We start from the raw sequence: 23,208 nt of genomic DNA, 5'->3' as shown, positions 1-23,208 counted from the left end.
GAGGCTACTGGCGTGGGCCTCCATTGTCTGCCATATCCTCTGGATCTGAACACGTGCGACTCATTTTGTGGGTCTGTACTAAAGGCAGGGTGTACAACAACAATCCCAATACCATTTCTGAGCTGAAAACAGGTATTCAGGAGGTCACCGACAGTATCAACGTTCTGACACTTCAGCCGTCACGCAGAATTTCGCTATTCGTCTGCGCCACATCATCGCTAATGAGGGTGGGCATACCGAATATGTCATAACCTAAATCCGAACATCTGTAGTGGCGTTTACATGTTGAATAAAATGTGTGCACGCCGTAGTTTCTAACTAATTTACGTTTTTGTTCATACAGTTCAATAAGTGTCACCGTGTAGCTTCATGTCTAGTTGCGGCGAGGTCCAAAGCGATTTTGCGATGGTGTATGCTGAGAGTATCATTCGGAATGCTATACTGTTTTATGGTAGCGTGTGCAGACTGCATAACCTGTGGAAGTGACTGGACTGAGACCTGCTTTGTAAACTTCCAGCACCACTGTTCACAGCCTATACTACCACTTCTGCGCCCTGTTGCACAATGAATACACTCTGATGTCCTTAAAACGTACTTATGTTTTAGGGACATGTGTTCATCTTTTATTTAACAACGTAAGCCTGCTTTTAGTAAATACGACGGGATCCTATGATTATTTAATGATCTGTTACCATTTTAAATCTGACATTTCGTGGGGAACCAATATTTTTCTTAATTTTTGGCCAACATTGAACTTGACAACATGCTGAGTGTCTTGCAATGTATGTTAAAGGCATAAAATCAAATACCTCAAAATAACATGAAAGACCGAAACCTGGGATGTACTTAAACGAACAGCACAAGACACAAGTGGTGGTGTATTGCTCCAAAAAGAAATTGCCTTAAGGGGACATTGTACCGGGTGATCAAAAAGTCAGTATAAATTTGAAAACTTAATAAACCACGGAATAATTTAGATAGAGAGGTAAAAACTGACACACATGCTTTGAATGACATTGAGTTTTATTAGAACAAAAAAAAAACAAAGTTCACAAAATGTCCGACAGATGGCGCTGGATAGCAAAACGTCAGTGACTGCGCATGACAATCGTGTATAAAAGGAGCTGTAATGAGAGAGAGAATCAGATGCGCCAGCAGTCGCAGCATGTTGACGTTACCTGAAAAGGCGCCTTTACTGAAGCTGTATTATCAGAATGGGGAATGTGCTAGTTCAGCGTTACGATCCTAAAGCCATAGGAAGGGGATTGGAACAGGTAAAGGTCCATTGACAAATGCAGCTGTGGCGAGAATGATTTCGAAGTTTGAAGCCATGGGTTGTTTACACGATAGACCCCATAGTGGCCGACCGAGCACAAGGCGTAATGCTGCTGAGACAGTTCAGGAAGAAATGGATACTGTAGCGTGTTCGTCTATGCACGGAGAAGTCAGCGCTCGTGCAGTCGCATGTCGCACCGGCTTTCCATACACTACTGTTTGGTTGGCACTTAGGCGTACCCTACAATGCTATCCGTACAAAATCCATCGGCATCGTGAACTGTTACCTGGCGATTTAGTGAAGCGGAGGGCATTTGCGGTGTGGGCGTTTCAAAACATGGCGGAAGATGACGATTGGTTGAGTAACGTGTTGTGGACCGACGAAGCTCATTTCACGCTCCGAGGGTCTGTCAACGCCCACAACTGCAGAATTTGGGCTACCGAAAATCCTAGAACTGTCGTGGAAACTCCATTGCACGACGAGAAAGTGGCGGTATGGGTTGGATTTACCACATCTACCGTTATCGGGCCTTTTTTCTTCGAGGAAATGCGTGATTCTGGTTTTGTAAGTGCTACAGTGAAGGGTGAGAGGTACGCGAATATGTTACACAACCGCATCATCCCCAGCGTGGCTGATAAACACCTGCTGGAACGTACGATGTTTATGCAGGATGGCGCTCCATCCCATACTGCTAGACGCGTGAAATATCTCTTGCGCACGACGTTTGGTGATGATCGTGTGCTCAGCCGCCACTTTCGTCATGCTTGGCCTCCCAGGTTCCCAGACCTCAGTCCGTGCGATTATTGGCTTTGGGGTTACCTGAAATCGCAAGTGTATCGTGATCGACCGACATCTCTAGGGATGCTGAAAGACAACATCCGACGCCAATGTCTCGCCGTAACTCCGGACATGCTTTTCAGTGCTGTTCACAACATTATTCCTCGACTAGAGCTATTGTTGAGGAATGATGGTGGACATATTGAGCATTTGCTGTAAAGAACATAATCGATGCTTTGTCTTACTTTGTTATGCTAATCATTGCTATTCTGACCAGATGAAGCGCCATCTGTCGGACATTTTTTGAACTTTTGTATTTTTTTGGCTCTAATAAAACCCATGTCATTCCATGCATATGTGCCAATTTGTACTTCTCCATCTACATTATTCCGTGATTTATTCAGTTTTCAAATTTATATTGACTTTTTGATCACCCAGTTTCTCCTTTGCTGCCAATGTTAAATTTTATCTAATTTTGTGACCCATTATCGTGGAAACTCTTTAAGAGACAAACTTACAGTTTTCCATAATTATTGAATGCACTTTTCTAGATATACTGGACTAGAATTATTACTAAAATTGTATTGTGGGGCATGTCCTCTTTTTTTTCAAACACTCATTTTTTGACAGATTTTGTAAATAAATGAACAAAAACAAAACAACTTAGGATATTTTAATCATTCTAGTTCCATATGTGTTGAATATCACTCTTGGCATGCTGTGAGAATTTCATGCCTCTACCATGAGTACTTTTTTAGAAAATGGGTAATTTATTGCAAAAGAATGTAGTTCAGAGATATTGAGGTTTAAAACTTTTTAATTACAAATTCTTATACTGACTTACATTTCTGCGTCTTTTATGCTCTAGAATTGCCCTGGCCCATAGCCTGTGTCTTCTTCAGTGTCACAACAGCCCAGTGCTTGCCTCCTCCTCTTCTTTCTGGTTTCTTTTGTCATTTGCTGAGCAGCTAACTCTGCTTCACGTACATGAAACTCATCCCCTTCCTGCAGTCCTTTAACTGCGTTCTGTCCCAATCTTACCCCTAACTTCTCCAGAACCTTAATTCTTTCATATTTCCCACCATTAAAAGTTATTTCAGCTTGAGGCACTGCTAACTTTAGAGTCACAAAGCCAACAAATACATTTTTACGCACATGCCACCACACAACATAATTGAAAGACTCATTTACATTCTGGGTCTTCCTATGTAAAGATTTGCTTAGTAGCTCAGGATTTGCCAAATCTCTGTAAATATCTTTGATTGCCTCCATTACTGCTGAAGGAAGAGAATTTTTAAGTGTAAATTCATGCAGGGTGTCAGAAAATTCAGCTTGCCTATATTTACACAAAGTGTTTTGTGGAGGTGGACACAAAGCATGACATGGCTTTTCATCGGTTGATATTCGATGAAAGAAAGTGCTCCACACAGCTCTTTTCATCTTCTCTAAATTGTCATAGTTATCTCTAATGGCCTTCGCATAGTATTGCTGTAATTCATCAACTACTTTGTCTGCTACTTTTCCAGCACATTTTATTGTCTTGCAATCAGACACGACACTACTTTGAACGAAAATTAGTATCAGAAACAAAGGACTGATTTGTTTATTATTAATTCGAACGTCTGAGACGTAGCAGCAGGCACAGAACAAAGCAATTCACAGCCTTCTAGACGGTGTAGTTCCCAAGATATGACTGCTCAACTGTGCCAGTATATGCGTAGCCGCGAAATTTGACAGTCACACGTCAACATTCAAAATACTATTTGAAGGTCCCACAATTGTCTGATTTTAATGTATTATGTACCGAAATGTTCAGGAAACTCCAAAGTACATTATGGAGTAGAAAACAGAAAATGTCAAATTTCAACGAATTTCACGTACAATGTCCCCTTAAAGATGCTGTCGTAAAAAAGGAACAGTGTCGTCCTTATACAATCATCATCTCCCAAATGTTCCTCTACTGTATGCAGTGAAAAATCCTGTAAAACATTTTTGTCTGCCTCTGCAAGTACAATAAGGAAACCACGCCCTAGACACGAAAGATTCCGTAACACCGTCTTCTCCATACTTCACTGCTGGTATTACACTTTATGGCGGGCAACATTCTCAAGGCATTCGAGAGACACAAATCCTTCCACCAGATTGCTACACGGTACAGCCTTCCTCGTCACTCCAAACCACGTGTATACAGTCATACACTGTGCAGTGCCATCGCTTTTTACACCATCTCGAGCGCCGCTTACTAAATGAAGACCGGCTCGACTATTGTACCACATGATTCTTAACGCCTTTTTGCACAATCACTGTGCAAGCCGAACTGCTGGTAGAACTTTGGTACTCACTGGAGATTCCGTCCTCTCTTAACAGTCGATCTTCACAATGCACGACGGTTTCTCTCCTTCAGTACACGAGGTCTGTTCTGGTCTCGGTTTAGTCGTGGCTGTCCCTTCACATTTCCACTTCACAACAACGTCACCAACAGTCGACTTGGGTAGCTTTAGAGGGCCTGGAACGTTCCTGATGATTGTCACTCAGGGGATATCCAATGGGTAGTCCACATTTGAAGTCACTGATTTCTGATGTAATCTGTGAGACCCGATTTTCTCCTGACCTATACAATTTTCAATCTACTTATGGCAATTCAGCCAGGTAATATTTACAGCGACCGCCGATATCTCAGCAGGGGTACTCCCCGCCATTTTCAAGGCACAAACTGCAACGGACAGGCGATGTACAGGCAAATTTAAAGCCTCGTTTCCTGGAGCAATTCAGGAAAGATTACACACACACACACACACACACACACACACACACACACACAAACGCTGAACACTAGTGCCACAAGGATGACCAAAGCCAGAGGTATCGATAGTGAAAGACTACGAACTAGCAGGTGAGGTAACATTGACTTTGTCCCTCTGTTTTTTGACTTGGAAGAGGGCAGGATTCATAGCAGAGTTCAAACAAAAGCCTCCATCCCTGTTTACAAGGTTGCTCGCTAATTTAATCTCAACAGCTTCCTTAATAACACTGTCCCAATAGCTGGACTTGCATGCCAATATCTCGGTATTGTTACATAACATAAACAAAAATCTCCATCCCTGTTTACAAGTATCAGGAACTCAGATGATTTCTTGTGTCGTTTGGAGCGAATGCACTTCAATGACTGATATTCTAGTAAGTTTTGATGTGGTCTCTCTGTTCACTCGTGTTCCTCTGTCTGATTTGTTGCGGTTAATTGAGTATAGGTTTGGTGTTGAATTAACTAATGTCTTTCGACATTTGTTGACATCCGCTTACGGTACTTTTTATTCAGTGACCAGCATTACGAGCAGACAGATGGAGGTGCTATGGGTAGCCCGTTGTCTCCTGTGATTGCAAATTTGTTTATGGGAGACCTCGAGCAACGTGCATTGGAGTCAGCACCTTTGAAACCCGCCTGTTTCTTCATGTATGTTGATGATACTTTTGTTGTTTGGTCTCATGGTACGGAGAATTTGAAAACCTTTTTAGAACATCTGAACTCGATCCACCCGAACACTCGTTTTATGATGGAGGTGGAAGAGGATGGTTGCCTTCCCTTTCTTCACGTTTTGATTAGGAGTAAGATTAATAGATCATTGGGAAATGTAGTTTACCGGAAACGTACTCACACTGACTTCTATTCACAGGCTGATATTTGTCACAATCCAGCTCAATGTGAAGGGGTACTCCGTACTTTGGCACACAGGGCACATGTCATTTCCGGCACTGACACTTTGCCAGCTGAGCTGGCCCATCTTCAAACTACATTCCGTCAGAATGGTTATAGTGATAGATTGAACGTGCGTTGCGCTATCGACCAACAGTGCATCGGGTGACTGATGATACTGAGTCTACTGCCTTTTTGCCTTACGCAAGACGAATTTCCAACAAGATCGGTCGTATTTTACGGAAATACGATGTGAAATGTGTTTTCAGACCTCCATCTCAAATTAGAGTGTTTTTGGGTTCTGTTAAGGATGATCTTGGTCTGCCTAAGACGGTTGTATATAGCATTCCTTGTAACTGCAGCTTGGCATATATTGGTCAAACTATCAGGACCGTGGAGAACCGATGGACTCAGTGTAAAAGGCAGACACGATTACAGCAGCCAACTAGATCTGCTACTGAAACTTCCTGGCAGATTAAAACTGTGTGTCGGACAGAGACTCGAACTCGGGACCTTTGCCTTTCGCAGGCAAGTGCTCTACCAACTGAGCTACCCAAGCGCGACTCACGCCCCGTCCTCACAGCTTTACTTCTGCCAGTACCTCGTCTCCTACCTTCCAAACTTTACAGAAGCTCTCCTGCGAACCTTGCAGAACTAGCACTCCTGAAAGAAAGGATATTGCAGAGACATGGCTTAGCCACAGCCTGGGGGATGTTTCAAGAATGAGATTTTCACTCTGCAGCGGAGTGTGTGCTGATATGAAACTTGCTGGCAGATTAAAACTGTGTGCCGGACCGAGATTCGAACTCGGGTCCCGAGTTCGAGTGTCGGTCCGGCACACAGTTTTAATCTGCCAGGAAGTTTCATATCAGCGCACCCTCCGCTGCAGAGTGAAAATCTCATTCTACATCTGCTACTGCTGAACATTGTTTGGATACTGGTCACCCTATGTTACATAACAATACCGAGATAATAGCATGCACGTTCAGATAACGGGACAGTGTTATTATGGGAGCTGTTGAGATTAATGTAACGAGCAGCGTTGTAAACAGGGATGCAGGTTTTTGTTTAAAATCTGCTTGCAATCCTGCTCTTTCCCGTGTCAGAAAACAGAAGGACAATGTTACCTCACCGAGCGAGGTGGCGCAGTGGTTAGCACACTGGACTCGCATTCGGGAGGACGATGGTTCAATCCCGTCTCCAGCCATCCTGATTTAGGTTTTCCGTGATTTCCCTAAATCGATTCAGGCAAATGCCGGGATGGTTCCTTTGAAAGGGCACGGCCGATTTCCTTCCCCATCCTTCCCTAACCCGAGCTTGCGCTCCGTCTCTAATGACCTCGTTGTCGACGGGACGTTAAACACCACTAACCTAAGACAATGTTACCTCACTTGCTAGTTCTTAGTCTTTTACTGTCGATGCCTCTCACTTTGGTCATCCTTGGTGGCACTAGTGGACAGTGTGTGTGTGTGTGTGTGTGTGTGTGTGTGTGTGTGTGTGTGTGTGTGTGTGTGTTTGTGTGTGTGTTATCATTCCAGAATTACTCCGAGAACTGAGCTTTTAAATTTGCTTGCACATCGCCTGTCTGTTGCAGTTTGTGCCTTGAAAATGACGGGGTGTACTCCAGCCGAAATACACTATCAAAAGTATCTGACCAACCCAGAAACATACGTTTTTCATATTAGTTGCATTGTGCTGCCACCTACTGCCAGGTACTCCATATCAGCGACCTCAGTTTGTCGTTAGACATTGTGAGAGAGCAGAATGGGGCGCTTCACGGAACTCATGGACTTCGAATGTGGTCAGGTGACTGGGTATCACTTGGGTCAAACGTCTGTACGCAAGACTTCCACACTCCTAAACGTCCGATGTGACAGTGAGGTGGAAACTTAAAGGGGCACGTACAGCACAAAGCATACAGGCCGACCTCATCTGTTGACTGACAGAGTCCGCCGGCAGTTGAAGAGGGTCGTAATGTGTAATAGGCAGACATCAATCCAGACCATCACACAGGAATTCCAAACTGCATCAGGATCCACCCAAAGTACAATGACAGTTAGGTGGGGGTTTACAAAACTTGGATTTCATGGTCGAGCAGCTACTCATAAGCTACACATCACACTGATAAATGCCAAACAATGCCTCGCTTAGTGTAAAGAGCATAAACATTGGACGGTTGAACAGTGGAAAAACGTCGTGTGGAGTGATGAATCACGGTGCACAATGTGGCGATCCGATGGGAGGTTTGTGAGTATGGCGAATGCCCAATGAACATCATCTGCCAACAATAAAATTTGGAGGCGGTGGTGTTTGGTGTGGTCTTGTTTTTCATGGAGGGGGCTTGCACCCCTTGTTGTTTCGCGTGGCACTATCACAGCACAGGCCTACACTGATGTTTTAAGCGCCTTCTTGCTTCCCACTGTTGAAGAGCAATTCGGGGATGGCGATTACATCTTTCAACACCATCGACCACACATTCATGATTCACGGCCTGTGGCGGAGTGGTCACACGATGATAACATCCCTGTAATGGACTGGCCTGCACAGAATCCTGACCTGAATCCTACAGGTCACCCTTAGGATGTTTTCGAACGCCGATTTTGTGCCAGGCCTCACCAACTGACATCAATACTTCTCCTCGATGCAGCACTCCGTGAAGACTCAGCTACCATTCCCCATGAAACCTTCGAGCACCTAATTGACCATAGACCTGCGGAAGTGGAAGCTGTCATCAAGGCTAAGGGTGGGCCAACACCATATTGAATTCCAGCATTACTGATGGAGGGGCCGGTCATTGTGGTCGAGCGGTTCTACGCACTTCAGTCCAGAACCCCGTGACTGCTGTGGTCGCAAATTCGAATCCTGCTTCGGGCATGGATGTATGTGATGTCTTTAAGATAGTTAGGTTTAAGTAGTTCTAAGTTCTTGGTGACCGATGACCTCAGAGCCTAAAGTCCCATAGTGCTCAGAGCCATTTGAACCGATGGAGGGCGCCCTGAACTTGTAAGTAATTTTCAGTCAGGTGTCCGGATATTTTTGATCACATAATTGTAGATGGTCGCTGTAAATATTATCTGGCTGGATTCCCTGAAGTGGTTTGAAAAATCACGTGAAAATTACTGCTTCTCTGCTGACAACACAATACTCCTCACCCCGTTTTATACCGTAGGGGCCCACCTCTGTTGATATCTAGTGGTGATTTCCGCATTACATAGGACTGACTCGGTTCTTATGATCAGAGAGTATAAATTGGAGACCAACAAGAACAACAAAGTGGCTGCTGATGTCTTTTAAATCATCTATATTGTTCCGCTCAATTAGTGTTCTCATTTGAAGGGGTGACCAATTGTGAGTCCAGACATACATGTAAGATTACATGGGGAACCTCTATCCGCAGCTGGCGTTGCTGTGCGTGGGCCGCCTGCTGACCGGAGCTGCGGGCGGAGCCTTCAACGTGCTGGCGCCGGTGTACATCGCCGAGGTGGCCCAGAAGGAAGTCCGGGGAGCACTGTGCGGCTACTTCCAGCTGCTGCTCACCGTCGGCACCCTCTACGTCTACGTGCTGGGTGCGGTGACCGGCCTGTTCTGGACCTCCGTGGGCTGCGCCGTGGTGCCCGCGGTCTTCCTGGTGGCACTCTCGCTGGTGCCCGAGACTCCCCCCTACCTGCTGCAGGGTGGCCGGGAGGACGAGGCCCGGGCGACCCTCCGCTGGCTGAGGGGACCGCGCTGGGACGTGGAGGCGGAGCTGGCCGAGGCGAGGGCGGCTCTGGAGGAGGACTCCGGGAACGGGAGGTCCGGGTCCCTCCGGGAGGGGCTGAGCACCCCTGCTGCCGGTCGGGGAATCGTCGCGGGGCTGGGGCTCGTCACGTGCTTCCAGCTCTGTGGCATCAATGCTGTGCTTTTCTACGCGTCCGATATCTTCCTGGTGAGCAAAATCTGCCAGCGACTCTTGTGACGATTCACAGTGAGGGACGTTTGGCCAAGAGAATGCGCCATCTAAGATAGTCCTCACTAGTACAAATCTAGCTTAGTTGGTTTGTGGGATTAAAGGGACCAGACTGCTACGGTCATTGGTCCCTTGGTCCAAAACTGAAAACACCCACAGAGAATAAAAACGACTATGGAAAAGACGACACACGACACAAGACAAGAAAGACATACACAGAGATCAGACAAAACGAAATAAAATCACACAGAGTGTGACAGTGGTTGGCTGACCATAGAGATAATAAAGGAAAAGCCAAACACCGAGAAACACTCGAAAACCCAGTCTATAATCGTAGGCCAAAGGCCAGACTCAAAACAAAAAAGACATAACTAACACTCAGATTACGTGATAAAAAACCCCTGCCTGAATAAAACGCAGAACTAAGCCTGCCATGACAGTGTCATTTGTTAAAAGGGCAGGGAGCGTGTCAGGTAGCGCTAACGTCTGCCTGAGCACAGCTAAAAGGGGACACTCCAACAAAATGTGGACCACCGTCAAAGCGGATCCGCACCGACATAGAGGCGCGTCCTCACGGCGCAATAAGTGGCCGTGCGTCACCCCTGCGTGCCCAATGCGCAGCTGGCACAGGACAACGGACTCCTTGCGAGAGACCCGCATGGATGACCGCCACACACTCGTCGTCTCCTTGATAGGACAGAGTTTGTTTGGCGTGGTCAGGTTGCGCCATTCAGTGTCCCAAAGTTGGAAAACTTTGCGGCGTAACATCGCTCGCAAATCAGTCTCCGGGAGGCCAATGTCCAGAGATGGTTTACTGGTGGCCTGTTTGGCCAGGCTGTCAACATGTTCATTGCCGGGTATCCCAGCATCGTCTGGGGTCCACACAAAGACCACAGAGCGGCCACAATGGGCAAGAGTACAAATCTAGTTTTAATGTTATTTTTACAATCTGGTGCCCCTTCTTATTGGGTTAAAATTTCATCTGTGGCACCTTGAGAAGCTGTGGTCATGAACATTGCTTGTATTGTTATCTATCCCTTCATATTCACTCATGAATGTGACACATTTTTCCCAACAGTGCATCACTTAGTTGTACAAGACTGAATTTTGGCTGTTGAAGAAACATTCCACCTTGAAAATCACTGTGTCCTGGTTCTGGATACGCAAGAAGGTCATGGGTGCCGTATCAGGAGAATAAGGGAGATGAGGAAAAATTTTGCACGGAAAAGAGACACACTGTGTGACTGTGACCTGTCCAGGGCAATCTGGGGCACTGAAGTTAAAATGTTCTGGGTTGTTTGATCGTGTCAAAAAATGGTTCAAATGGCTCTGAGCACTATGGGACTCAACCTATGAGATTATCAGTCCCCTAGAACGTAGAACTACTTAAACCTAACTAACCTAAGGACAGCACACACACATCCATGCCTGAGGCAGGATTCGAACCTGCGACCGTAGCGGTCTCGCGGTTCCATACTGTAGCGCCTAGAACCACACGGCCACTCCAGCCAGCCTGATCGTGTCATATTTCTTGGAGTGATCGACATTTCAACCCCTCTGCTGGGATCTACTTCAGGATCTTTTACTGTCCGTTGTAGACTGAGCACAATCTGCGGCATAAGATCTTGAGGAAGATCCAAGCAACGGGGTCGAAACGGCGATCATGCGAAGAAAAATGATGTGGCCTAACAAATCAGCAGATTTCAACTTCAGTGACAATGGTCACAGAATTCTACAGACTGTGCATTTTCATCGACCAGTGGCACTAAGTCGGACAGCTTCTCGCTACACTTCATCATCACAACCTCCCATAACCTTGCAAGAGATTTCAGTTGTATGCTCCTGTGACTGATTTACACTTCCGAGTGTAATTGCTAGTAGACCAACCACACTGTAGCAGTCATGAACACACACATCATCAGCTTCTCCGATGTTGGTTGAGTTTTCGAGTTTTCTGATAGTCATGAATGCACATGTTCTTGCTTTGCTCTTTTGTCTCAGTGTCCCTGTAATACACCCAGTACTTCGGCCATGGAGATCAGGCAGCTAAAGAAGTCCTCTGGACTGGTCTGAGAGAGTTGCTGCATCTTCACAGCTGCATCGATTTGGTGGGCTTTACAATGGGCATAAGCAGTCAGGAAGCCATTGGGTGGCGGCCTTTGCCGTGCCCAATGTGCCATCCAAGATACTGAAAACTGATCTGTGACTAATTCTGACATTTCTCACTATCAGATTGACAGTGATACCCCTGGTCTCCGAACATTGGTGCCTCCACCACTCTTCCACTTTCTTCTCCATCACACAGATATAGTTCTTTCTCATTCAGCTTCTTTTTTTTTTTTTTTTTGCAGCACTAAAAGCATTCCTGCCAGCTAACCACATGTCATATGGTGGGTTACTGTTGGTGTACGCTTCTACCAATTCACCATCGATTGTTGTCACATTGTTAACCTACTAATGCAGGAAAGTAATGAACCCCACCAATCTCAAATCTGGCAATCGGCAGGGCCAATTTATTTTGGCTCATCTAACAGCACGCTGTGGTACTGTGGTGGAGGCATTTCAATCAGAACAAGAGATATGTAACTATGAACAAACGAAAAATTAATTATGTAACTTTGTTGCTGTGCAGCTTCGAATTTGGGGCAGCATATTGTGGAAGACTGCAACAACAGATCCACAGTCCAGTTCTGGGGTTGGTTTCTCACCATATCCCCATTCCCCCCCCCCCCCCCCCCACCACTCCTCCCGAATATCACATATTGCGAAACTCACATTTAATACCGAGTGATGTGGCGCAGTGGTTAGCACACTGGATTCGCATTTGGGAGGATGGTGGTTCAAACCCGCTTCTGGCCATCCTGATTTACGTTTTCTGTGATTTCCCTAAATTTCTTTGGGAAATGCTGGGACGGTTCCCCATCCTTCCATAATCCAATGGGACTGGTGACCTTCCTGTTTTGTTCCTTCCCCTCAAGTCAACCAACCAACCAACTACAATTAACACTCTACAGATTACTAGAATTTAAATAATAGTAACAATACACTGCCCGACAAGAAGCCGAACACCCAGGGGAAGGAAAAAACGAAGAAATGGGGTGGAAGGATGTGTGACGTTACTTCAGTTATTTCAAATTCAATTCAAATTGAAAAAGAAATTGACAGTATGAGCCCACTTACTAGTACGGCGTTACCCTACCTGTGGCCTGGATGTATGTACTTATTTGGTTGAGAAGAAGCCATGAAACAGTTATACCGTATCCTGAGGCAAGCTGACCCACAAGTGTTTCACCTTACCCTTAATATCTGGATGCCGACACTAAGACAATTGACATTTAACGTGGTTCCACACATCTTCTGTTGGGAATAGATCTTGGGATCGTGCTGGCCATGTGATTACCTCAACATGCTGCACAAATTTCATGAAGAAATTTGGCACGTGTGAACGACCAGTGTCCTGTTGACAAATGGCACATGAGACTGTCGCATGAGAGGGAAGAGATGAGGATGTCCTTGAAGTGCTGTTGTACCACCAGGATTCACTCAATCCCCACCAGCTATGACATGAGGTGATATCCAAACACTGATCATATCATGACTCCAGGAGTGTCTGTCTCTTCAAAACAATGGAAATTGGGACTTTGATAACAATGATCAAACAGTGTAATGCAGAACTGCTGAGCGATTCAAGTGTGAGACCCAGGCCTAGTGCCATGCGATTATCATGTGTTCAGCAAGATGAAAGACGATCTCAGTGGACGACGATTCCGAAACAATGATGAAGTGAAAGCAGCTGTATCCAGGTGGTCACATTGCGCTGGGGGTGATTTCTCCGCATCTGGAATCGAAAACTTGGTTGCTCATTCCGAGGAATGTTTACAGTCTGTTGGAGACTATATGGGGAACTGAACTTACATTGTATATTGCCGTAGCCGTGTTCCCTATGTGTATGTGGTTTAATAAATGGCCAGAACTTGAAAGTGTAACATACTGTTTGATTTGCCCTTGTATCAATATTTCTCCATCACCTTCACCTTCACCATCATCATCATCATTCTGAGACACCATCCGCGTGAGTGGGCACGTGTGGTGCTCGCACAGTGAACTGTGTCCTAGACACAGCACGGCCCACGTAGAAGTGGGCACATGCTGCCTGCCCTACCTTTGTTGATTGCATCCCAGTGTACAACCCGCCTTACTGTATCTGTCGTCTACGTTGCCTTCCAAAAGCAGGGACCTGAGACGTTTCGAAATGTCGGTGTCGCAGAGAGCGTCGGGCGGAGCCCTGGAGGCGGATACGTCTGCCGTGGTGGTGGGCGCCATGCAGGTGGTGGCGACGCTGGTTGCGTCACTGGTGGTGGACCGCGCGGGCCGCAGGCCGCTGCTCGTGGCGTCCGCCGCAGTGGTGGGGCTGTGCGCTCTGCTCCTGGGAGCCTACTTCCAGCTGGACTCCAGTGGCGAGGCCGAGGGCCTGGACTGGCTGCCCCTCGCCAGCCTCTGCCTGTTCGTGGTGGCCTTCTCGCTGGGGCTCGGGCCCGTCACCTGGGTGCTGCTCGGAGAGCTGTACGCCCCCGAGGTGCGCGCCTTTGCGGGCTCCCTCTGCTGCCTCGTCAGCTGGACCTTCTCCTTCCTGGTCACCACCTTCTTCAGCGAGCTCAGCTCCGCCGTCGGCGTCCAGGGAACCTTCTGGATCTTCGGCTCCGTGGCAGTCGCCGGCGCCCTGTTCGTGTTCTTCGTGGTTCCCGAGACGAAGGACCGGTCGCTGGAGGAGGTGCAGAGGCAGCTGTCTGGTGGGGCCCGAGTGTGGAGTTTGTCCTGCACCTGCAGATGAACCTCCTCACCTCAACAAATCTGGATGTTACAGTGATCACCATTCCTCTGGATGAACCCACATTCGTACACGAATCAGCGAATGGTAGTAACACGGTCTCACTTTTTCTAACATCAGACATTCACTTGATCACTTGGAACAATCTAATGGACCACAACAGGAACCCAGGCCCTCATCTGCCACCAGTAATGCTCTTCCAACTGAGCCACTACCTTTTTTCCTTAAAATGATACAAGTTTCCAGCTCATGGACTTTATCACATTCATTAGCTGATTTAAATAGTGCTCCAGATCACGATTCATGACTTTTCTCAAGTACAGCAGTTACCATATACGTACCATACACTTACATACCATCCTGTATGTCTTATTGGACCCGCTACAGTTGCAGGTTCGAATCCTGCCTCGGGCATGGATGTGTGTGATGCCCTTAGGTTAGTTAGGTTTAAGTAATTCTATGTTCTAGGGGACTGATGACCTCATATGTTGAGTCCCATACTGCTCAGAGCCATTTTGAACCTTATTGGACCAACACTTCTGGAACAACCGAATTAGCATAAAATGGCTTGACCATTGTATAATGACTGTCGCCATAGTCGAATTGAGAATACATAACTAAACTGTTCCCATATAACTCATCCCCTCTCCCCTTTCTTCCCCTCTCCAAACCTATACAATTCCATCCCACACCTGAAGATGTAAAATGCCTGACCACTATCCAACTAATTTGATGGACTTCCCTCTAGTTTACCTTGTCGGCCGGCCAGTGTGGCCAAGCGGTTCTACGCGCTTCAGTCTGGGGGTGTGTGTCATGTCCTTAGGTTAGTTAGGCTTAAGTAGCTCTAATTTCTAGGGGACTGATGACCTCAAATGTTAAGTCCCATAGTGCTCAGAGCCATTTGACCATTTTTTACCTTATCGCCTGTTCCATATACCACCTTGATCTCTTAGCCACCTGCTGTTCCAACCCAGTACGCTTCTGTGTGAATAAAATGGTCCCTGGTGTAAGCTACTAATGAAATATTGTTTCCAGCTGAATGGTATTGTCGAGATAATCTGACACGCCACACTCATAACTTTCTGATATAGTGACTTTGCCTGAAAATGGTTTGGGCGAGTCTGGGGGATGTCTCATAGTATCTCAACACTGCCATCCAACTGGATACCTGAGAGCCAGTCATCAAGTACACGTCGTTTACAACCATCTCAGTTCCCTTCCGTAAGCCTTATCACACTCCCCTTAACCTGAATACTACTCCCTAACGTTAAGTAAACTACGACACTGCTGAAACCTCCTTTCCCACAAGATCTCGTGCTTCTGCAAACCACGATTCTGTTCATGAGGACACTCAGTGAACACAAACTTCAAACCCTTGTCCTCAATGTGACCTTCTTACAAGCTTACAAAGTGAAGACACAGTCCACAATCTGTGTGTTGAGATGAAGTTCTCAGTGCTCGACTTAGGTACACCACTGTTCATCAACAATCCCTAAAGCATTCACCATCTTACCCAATCACTTTCCTGTAAGCTGTGAAACCTTTTTCCCGTCATTCTAATCCTCTTGACTTTCTCACAGGCACAGCTAAGACCTTCCCTATCTCTAGCACTACCATCACTCTCAATGCCCACAGTAACTTCCCCGTGTCAGAATCAAGTGCTGGTGTCTAATGACTCTTTCCATGGTCACACAATCACTATCCCACTTTTAACCTATCATTCCAGCTAAATCACTGCAGAAAACATCATCACTGGAATCAAGTATCAATCGGTCTATCCGATTGTCGCTCTATAGACCCTACCTGGATGCCTTAATCCCAATAGCCTACCTGTTCACATCCTGTACTACCTCCACATATGATTGTAAACCTATTGGGAAGCCTTAGGTATAAAACTTTGAAGCCAATCAGTACTATCGTAACAGTCTAATAGCATGCCTTTCTTTCTTCAGAAGACTTTCCCCATTTGTCATATCGAGCCACAATGCAACAAACCCTATCTGTTCCCAATGCTATCTGCTATCTGCTACTCCCTCTACCGAACAACGTCTCCAAAATTAACCACTTTGCAATCCATCCTAATGACATCACCCACAATGATGCGAAATTTGATCAGTCCCTACTCCAAAAAGTTTAAAACTACCCAATCTCTCCCACCCCAGACTCTTGGCTCGCTGCACACGTAAAAGAATTAGCCAGCTACACTTCAGGAATGAAGCTTCCCCACCATTATTTACATCTTCAAACCTTGGTGTATAAAGTGCATACCTTTTTAAATGTGACTTAGCCACCTGAACCCCAAAATTGTACAAGTATTTTAAGTCTTCAAACAGCATTCACTTCTCGTTCTCTGTCCCTTTCTTGTCCCGCAGGTGAGTCAATTAGCCACTCATCAAATTATGTCCTCTCTTCACTGTGATTGAACACATAAGAATATCCTACAGCTCCAAAATACCTGATACCATCCAAAGTATCTTTTCTTGTCTAACCTCCTGTCTTTACACACTGCCGCATCTGTAACAGCTCATACCTCTACCTTATACCTACATAATTTTCACATCATCTCCTAGAACATTTTCATTGAACCCCTTTTGACTCTGGCTTATACCTGTGCCATCAGCTGTCACGGGCCCTTTCTTTCTTTCTCCATATCCATACTCGCCTCTTTCTCTTCTATGTCCTAATCTTTCATTTATTACCGATTATCCCTATTTTTATTATCCCTCCAATCAGCTCTCCAGAAAAACCTTCACAACTTCACGCCCAATATCCATTCCACACCTAATCCACTACCTGTTTACTAAAGTACTTAACTTCCATATTCATTTGTTCCAGACTCCAAAAATCTTTAAGCAAAGGCCCACCACATAGAATTGACAGTTTGTGTGTTTTTATTCCTTCACTTCATATTGGTCTCTTTGCATTCCTCACGTTACGTAATTACAATGAATCGTTTCATTCAGTTTATAGATTGTGAAATAACTATCATGTTGTACCTAAAATCATGTATTTTAAGGACTCTGTCGATATATTAAGATAAATTTTTGTATACTTCTAAAATTTTTGATAGTATAAACGTTATAATTTTGTACCACTATTATCCCTCACTAACCATATTGAGTGAAGGGTAAGAAAAGATAATAAAAGAAAAATAACCATCGCTTCCGTATGCCATAGATGATGGAAATCCCATTGATGAGATGTATTCAAAGAATGCCGATATTTTCATGAGTGTCAATAAGTGTCTGCATTGTTTAACTCAAGTAAAAATGTTTCGAAAAAGGTTTTTCTGCTACACAGACAATATCAACACGAAAATGCAATTTCACTCGTAGGTTCCTTTCTCTCAGTGTGTAACATCGACTTCTTTGGCCAAATGAGCAAACTGCGTCCAGAAGACTTTTAAAAAAGAATTTTATTTATATTTCATATCCATGGTACCATGCTATCCTAAGCTACTTGGTCATGGAATGAGTCTATATACACAGTAATTATAAAGTCTGTGAAACATTTCAGAAATTTGGTAGAGATAAACAGCCAAGAATAACGTAATAAATGATACAGTATATGAAAGACGGACCTCACAGTATTTTTTACAATGTTTATAAATGTTCTATGTGTCCATCCTTCCTCATACTGTACACATAATCGGTAGTCCAACTCTGCTCATACCCAACATATCTGAGTAGACAGTAAGAACAGCTGCTCCACTGTGGTGTCGCAAGTATTGGAGGTTCTGCCGTAGAACTGGGACAGAAGTGCAAACCTCGATGTTACCCCACAGGAAAAAAATCTGAAGGTGTCAAGTCCGGCGACCTCTGTGGACACTCGAGTAGCACCTGGAGAGTGCCCGCATCATGGCCTATCCTGAGATGTGGCAACATCTCGTTCCGGTTATCTCATATACACAGTTGTGGAGGTGTGCCGGGGGTCGGGGGGGGGGGGGGGGGGGGGGAGGGGCGCCGTAGTGTTAAAAGACGAAAACCCTGCTTTCAGTTTCAAGATGTGGCACGATTGACAATTTATGCACTTCGAGATAGGTGATACTATTGGCAGTTCTCTCGGCAAAGAAGCGGTCCGTAGACTGTCTTGTTGGAAACGGCACAGGTGGTATCACGTCAAAGGCCTTTGAATAGTCACTGACGATTGGCAGCGGGCAAATTCCAGCACACAAAACGCTTTAGCTGCCTTGTAAGCCATTTTCAGCAACTACACTCTGTGGCGCCCCTGTCGACAGTTTTCAAAACTAACTGGCAGGTACCTCATTCACATTTTGAGAGATTGCCTTTCACTTTTTTTTTCCTTTATTGGATTTCGATTCCCCCCATAGGAGGCGGGCTGGTAGCAGCTTAGTACGCCGCTCTTCAGCCTACAGAGTTTGTTTTGAAAAGGTGAAGATAATATAGAATAAAAAACAGGCGATAAAAACGGAGACTGAAAGGGTATCATGGCGAAAAAATCGTGGAACTTAGAACATACAATAAAGGGATGATCATGCTAATAAAATACATCTGAAGCAGACAGGTAAAATAGTAGACAATTAAAAAAAAACACCGCAACAGTCTGGTTTCTGTTCGCAAAAGACATAAAATTCACACCCAGCAACGGCATGGTTTCTGTTCACAACACTTGTAAAGACGAAACAACACTGAACATTCACTGGAACACTGCACTAAAATATGAGATACCACAGCCGAGAGCTGGTGGGGGGAAACTGGGCAGATGACGGGAATATAAAAAAGGGGGGAAGGTGAGGAAAAGCGAAGGGGGGGAAGGGAGAAAGGAGCCAATGGAGGATTAGGACCCACAAACGGGGTCGGGGATGTTGGGCAGATGCAACAGGGGGTGGGGAAGGCAGAGGATGGGAATACAAAAGGACTCGGGGGGGGGGGGGGGAGAAGGGACGTCGGGAGAGGTTAGGTAGGGAGAAACACAGGATGGAATGGGGCAAGAGGGAGCCCAGGGAAAGGACGGAGGAAAGGAGGGGGGGGTGGGGTGGTACTGTATCGTTTTTTACGTTGTCTTCAGCATTTGTGCATACTGTTAATCGTATTTTAAATGTTTAATTAATTTTACAATTAACACACACACAGACACGACCAGACCAAACATTTCACGAAATAAGCGTCAAACGAGAAAACTACAAAGAACGAAACTCGTCTAGCTTGAAGGGGGGAAATCAGATGGCGCTATGGTTGGACCACTAGATGGTGCTGCCATAGGTCAAACGGATATCAACAGCGTTTATTTTTTTAAATAGGAACCCCCATTTTTATTACATATTCGTGTAGTACATAACGAAATATGAATGTTTTATTGGACCACTTTTTTCGCTTTGTGATAGATGGCGCTGTAATAGTCACAAACGTATAAGTACGTGGTATCACGTAACATTCCGTCAGTGCGGACGGTATTTGATTCATGATACATTACCCGTGTTAAAATGGACAGTTTACCAATTGCGGGAAAAGGTCGATATCGTGTCGATGTATGGCTACTGTGATCAAAATGCCCAACGGTGGTGTGCTATGTCTGCTGCTCGGTATCCTGGACGACATCATCCCAGTATCCGGACCGTTCGCCCGATAGTTAGGTTATTTAAGGAAACAGGAAGTGTTCACCCACGTGTGAAACGTCAAACCACGACCTGCAACAAATGATGACGGCCAAGTAGGTGTTTTAGCTGCTGTCGCGGCTAATCCGCACATCAGTAGCAGACAAAATCGGGAATCTCGAAAACGTCGGTGTTGAGAATGCTACATCAACATCGATTGCACCCGTACCATATTTCTATCCACCAGGAATTGCATGGCGACGACTTTGAACGTCGTGTACAGTTCTGCCACTGGGCACAAGAGAAATTACAGGACGATAACAGATTTTACGCACGCGTTCTTTTTTTGCGACGAAGCGTCATTCACCAACAGCGGTAACGTAGACCGGCATAATATGCACTATTGGGCAACGGAAAATTCACGATGGCTGCGACAAGTGGAACATCAGCTACCTTGGTGGATTAATGTACGGTGCGGCATTACGGGCGGAAGGATAATAGGACGCCATTTTATCGGTGACAATCGAAATTGTGCAATGTGTGCTGATTTCCTATGTAATGTTGTACAGATGTTACTACAAGATGTTTCACTGCATGACAGAATGGCGATGTAATTCCAACATGATGGATGTCCGGCACATAGCTCACATGCGGTTGAAGTGGCATTGAATAGCACATTTCATGACAGGTGGATTGATTGTCGAAGCACCATACTGTGGCCCGCACGTTCACCGGATCTGACGTCCTCAGATTTCTATCTGTGGAAAAAGTTGAAGGATATTTGCTATCGTGATCCACCGACAACGCCTGACAGCATGCGTCAGCGCATTGTCAATGCATGTGCGAACATTACGGAAGGCGAACTACTCGCTGTTGAGAGGAATGTCGTTACACGTATTGCCAAATGCATTGTGGTTAACGGACATCATTTTGAGCATTTATTGCATTAATGCGGTAATTACAGTTAATCACGCAGTAACAGTATGTGTTCTCAGAAATGATAAGTTCACAAAGGTACATGTATCACATTGGAACAACCGAATTAAAATGTTCAAACGTACCTACGTTCTGTATTTTAATTTAAAAAACCTGGCTGTTACCAACTGTTCGTCTAAAATTGTGAGCCATACGTTTGTGACGGTTACAGCGCCATCTATCACAAAGCGAAAAAAAAGTGGTCAGACTAGAACATTCATATTTGTTTACGTACTACACGAATATGTAATAAAAAAATGGGGATTCCCATTCTTAAAAAACGCAGTTGATATCCGTTTGACCTATGGCAGTGCCATCTAGCGACCCAACAATAGCGCCATCTGGTTTCCCCCTTCAAGCTAGACGAGTTTTGTTCTTTATAGTTTTTTCGTTTGATGGACCACCCAGTACCTGTGTGTGTGTGTGTGTGTGTGTGTGCGTGCTACCCAAAAATGGGCCTAATTCTTTTCCATATAAATCGATTCCGCATCAACGCATTAGCATACCTACCAGGTTTCGCTAGCATACGATAATTACAGCCCACACTGGACCTGTGCGATTCTGTGTGGGCTGTAACTATTTCCTCTCGTGTTGCAGTTTCGTTTTTGCAGTGAGTAGCTGTCAGCCAAAACAAATACTGGGCATCAAATGTGTCTTGTGACGCGCCATAACAGACAAAATGACTCTTAAAGTGAATTTTACGAGTTCATTCGATAGAGCTGACGCAAATTAGTCTAGTACAGCATCTGTTCTCTAGGTATGTATTAAAAGTTACAGTGATAGATGAAGAATAACAGACTGCATTCTAACTGCCAGAATGAGGCAGCTCGTACTCCACTTTTCAGAGTCTCTTAAATAAAGAGCACCATATTCGCCTTCTTCCGATAGGAGCATTTTTCCGCCGGTTCCCTTCTTTTCCCTGCTACAGGAAGGCATATGAGGGTGGTGTGAAAAGTTCTCAGAACAGAATAGAAAAAACTACTTATGTCACTGAAACTTTTTTTATTCTTCAATGTAGTCTTCTTATAGATTAATGTACTTGGTCCAACGATGTTCCAGTGCCTTGAGCCCATCTCGAAAATGAGTTTCCTCTAGGCCAGCAAAATAGTAGTTAACTCTGGCTATTAATTCTTCGTTTGAAGTGAATCTTCGTCCGCCAAGAAAAGTTTTTTTAGTTTTGGGAAGAGGTGGAAGTCTGAAGGAGCCACATCAGGTAAATAAGGCGGGGGTGGCAACAGTTCATACCTTTGTCCGTGTAATTTTGCCATAGCGACGGCACATGTGTGCGGGCGCACATTGTCTTGATGGAATATGACTTTCTTCCTTGGTAAACCGGGCCTTCTCCCGCGTATCTCTAGCTTCAATTTCTGCAGGAGGTTAGCATAGTATTCTCCAGTAATTGTTTGCCCAGCGGAGAGACAATCTACAAACAGAACACTGATACCGTGGCCTTTCCCACTGTAGGAATTGTCTCGGCTTTCTTTGGTGGCAGAGAATCAGCATGTTTCCACTGTTTTGACTGTTGTTTTGTCTCTGGACTATAGTATCGCACACAAGTTTCATCTGTGGTCACAAATGGGAGCAAAAAAGCTTGCTCATTTCTCCTAAGACGGGCCAAACATTGTTCCAATATGTCCATTCTCATGCGTTTTTGATCCATCATGAAGCGTCACGGCACCCCGCATACAGATAATTTTTCATTTCTAATTCTTCAGTTAAAAAGTGATGATATACTCTTTCAGATGACATCTGGCAAGCGTGAGCACTTTCACGCACTTTCAGTCGGCGATCCTCCGTGCTCTTTTGCAGTGATTTCTGGAGTAATGACACTTGTTGGCCGACCACTCAGCAGATCATCGTCTACGCTCTCCCGACCAAATTTAAATTCATTTGTCCACTTGGCAACAGTGGAATATGAAGCAGTAGAGTCCCCCAGTGTACTCTGCAAACCGGCATGAATGTCCTTAGCTTTCATACGTTTCTTTACGAAGTACTTACTGCTCGAATCTCGATTTTTTTCCATCTTCGCAAATCACTACGTGGGAACAACAACAGAGCCACGTCACAGCCACAGCTCTCTGACGTGGCACGTGTTTACAGGCAACAGTCCAGTGAATATCACGTGACGAACTCGTTGCGCTAGCACTGACCTCCCGTGGTG

General features: G+C 45.2%; 1 protein-coding gene across 7 annotated transcripts in view; it reads left to right on the top strand.

The window, feature by feature from the left end:
- LOC126427010 (facilitated trehalose transporter Tret1-like) overlaps positions 1 to 17,910 on the top strand; it is an 83,514-nt gene extending 65,604 nt beyond the window's left edge. For 5 of the 7 annotated variants that reach the window (XM_050089159.1, XM_050089161.1, XM_050089157.1 and 2 more), the window contains 2 exons: positions 9,142 to 9,669; positions 13,958 to 17,910. In XM_050089159.1, the coding sequence (XP_049945116.1) occupies positions 9,142 to 9,669; positions 13,958 to 14,751 (1,322 nt within the window). In that variant the 3' untranslated portion in view covers positions 14,752 to 17,910. The remainder of the gene's footprint in view (positions 1 to 9,141; positions 9,670 to 13,957) is intronic. The other 2 variants (XM_050089163.1, XM_050089162.1) reach the window with 1 other exon arrangement.
- The last annotated feature ends 5,298 nt before the right edge of the window (positions 17,911 to 23,208 follow it).

The sequence above is a fragment of the Schistocerca serialis genome, chromosome 11 (genome assembly GCF_023864345.2).
Source record: "Schistocerca serialis cubense isolate TAMUIC-IGC-003099 chromosome 11, iqSchSeri2.2, whole genome shotgun sequence".
Lineage (NCBI taxonomy): Eukaryota > Metazoa > Arthropoda > Insecta > Orthoptera > Acrididae > Schistocerca > Schistocerca serialis.
The sequence above is the reverse complement of the archived record's forward strand: the minus strand, read 5'-3'. Positions and strand labels throughout refer to the sequence as shown.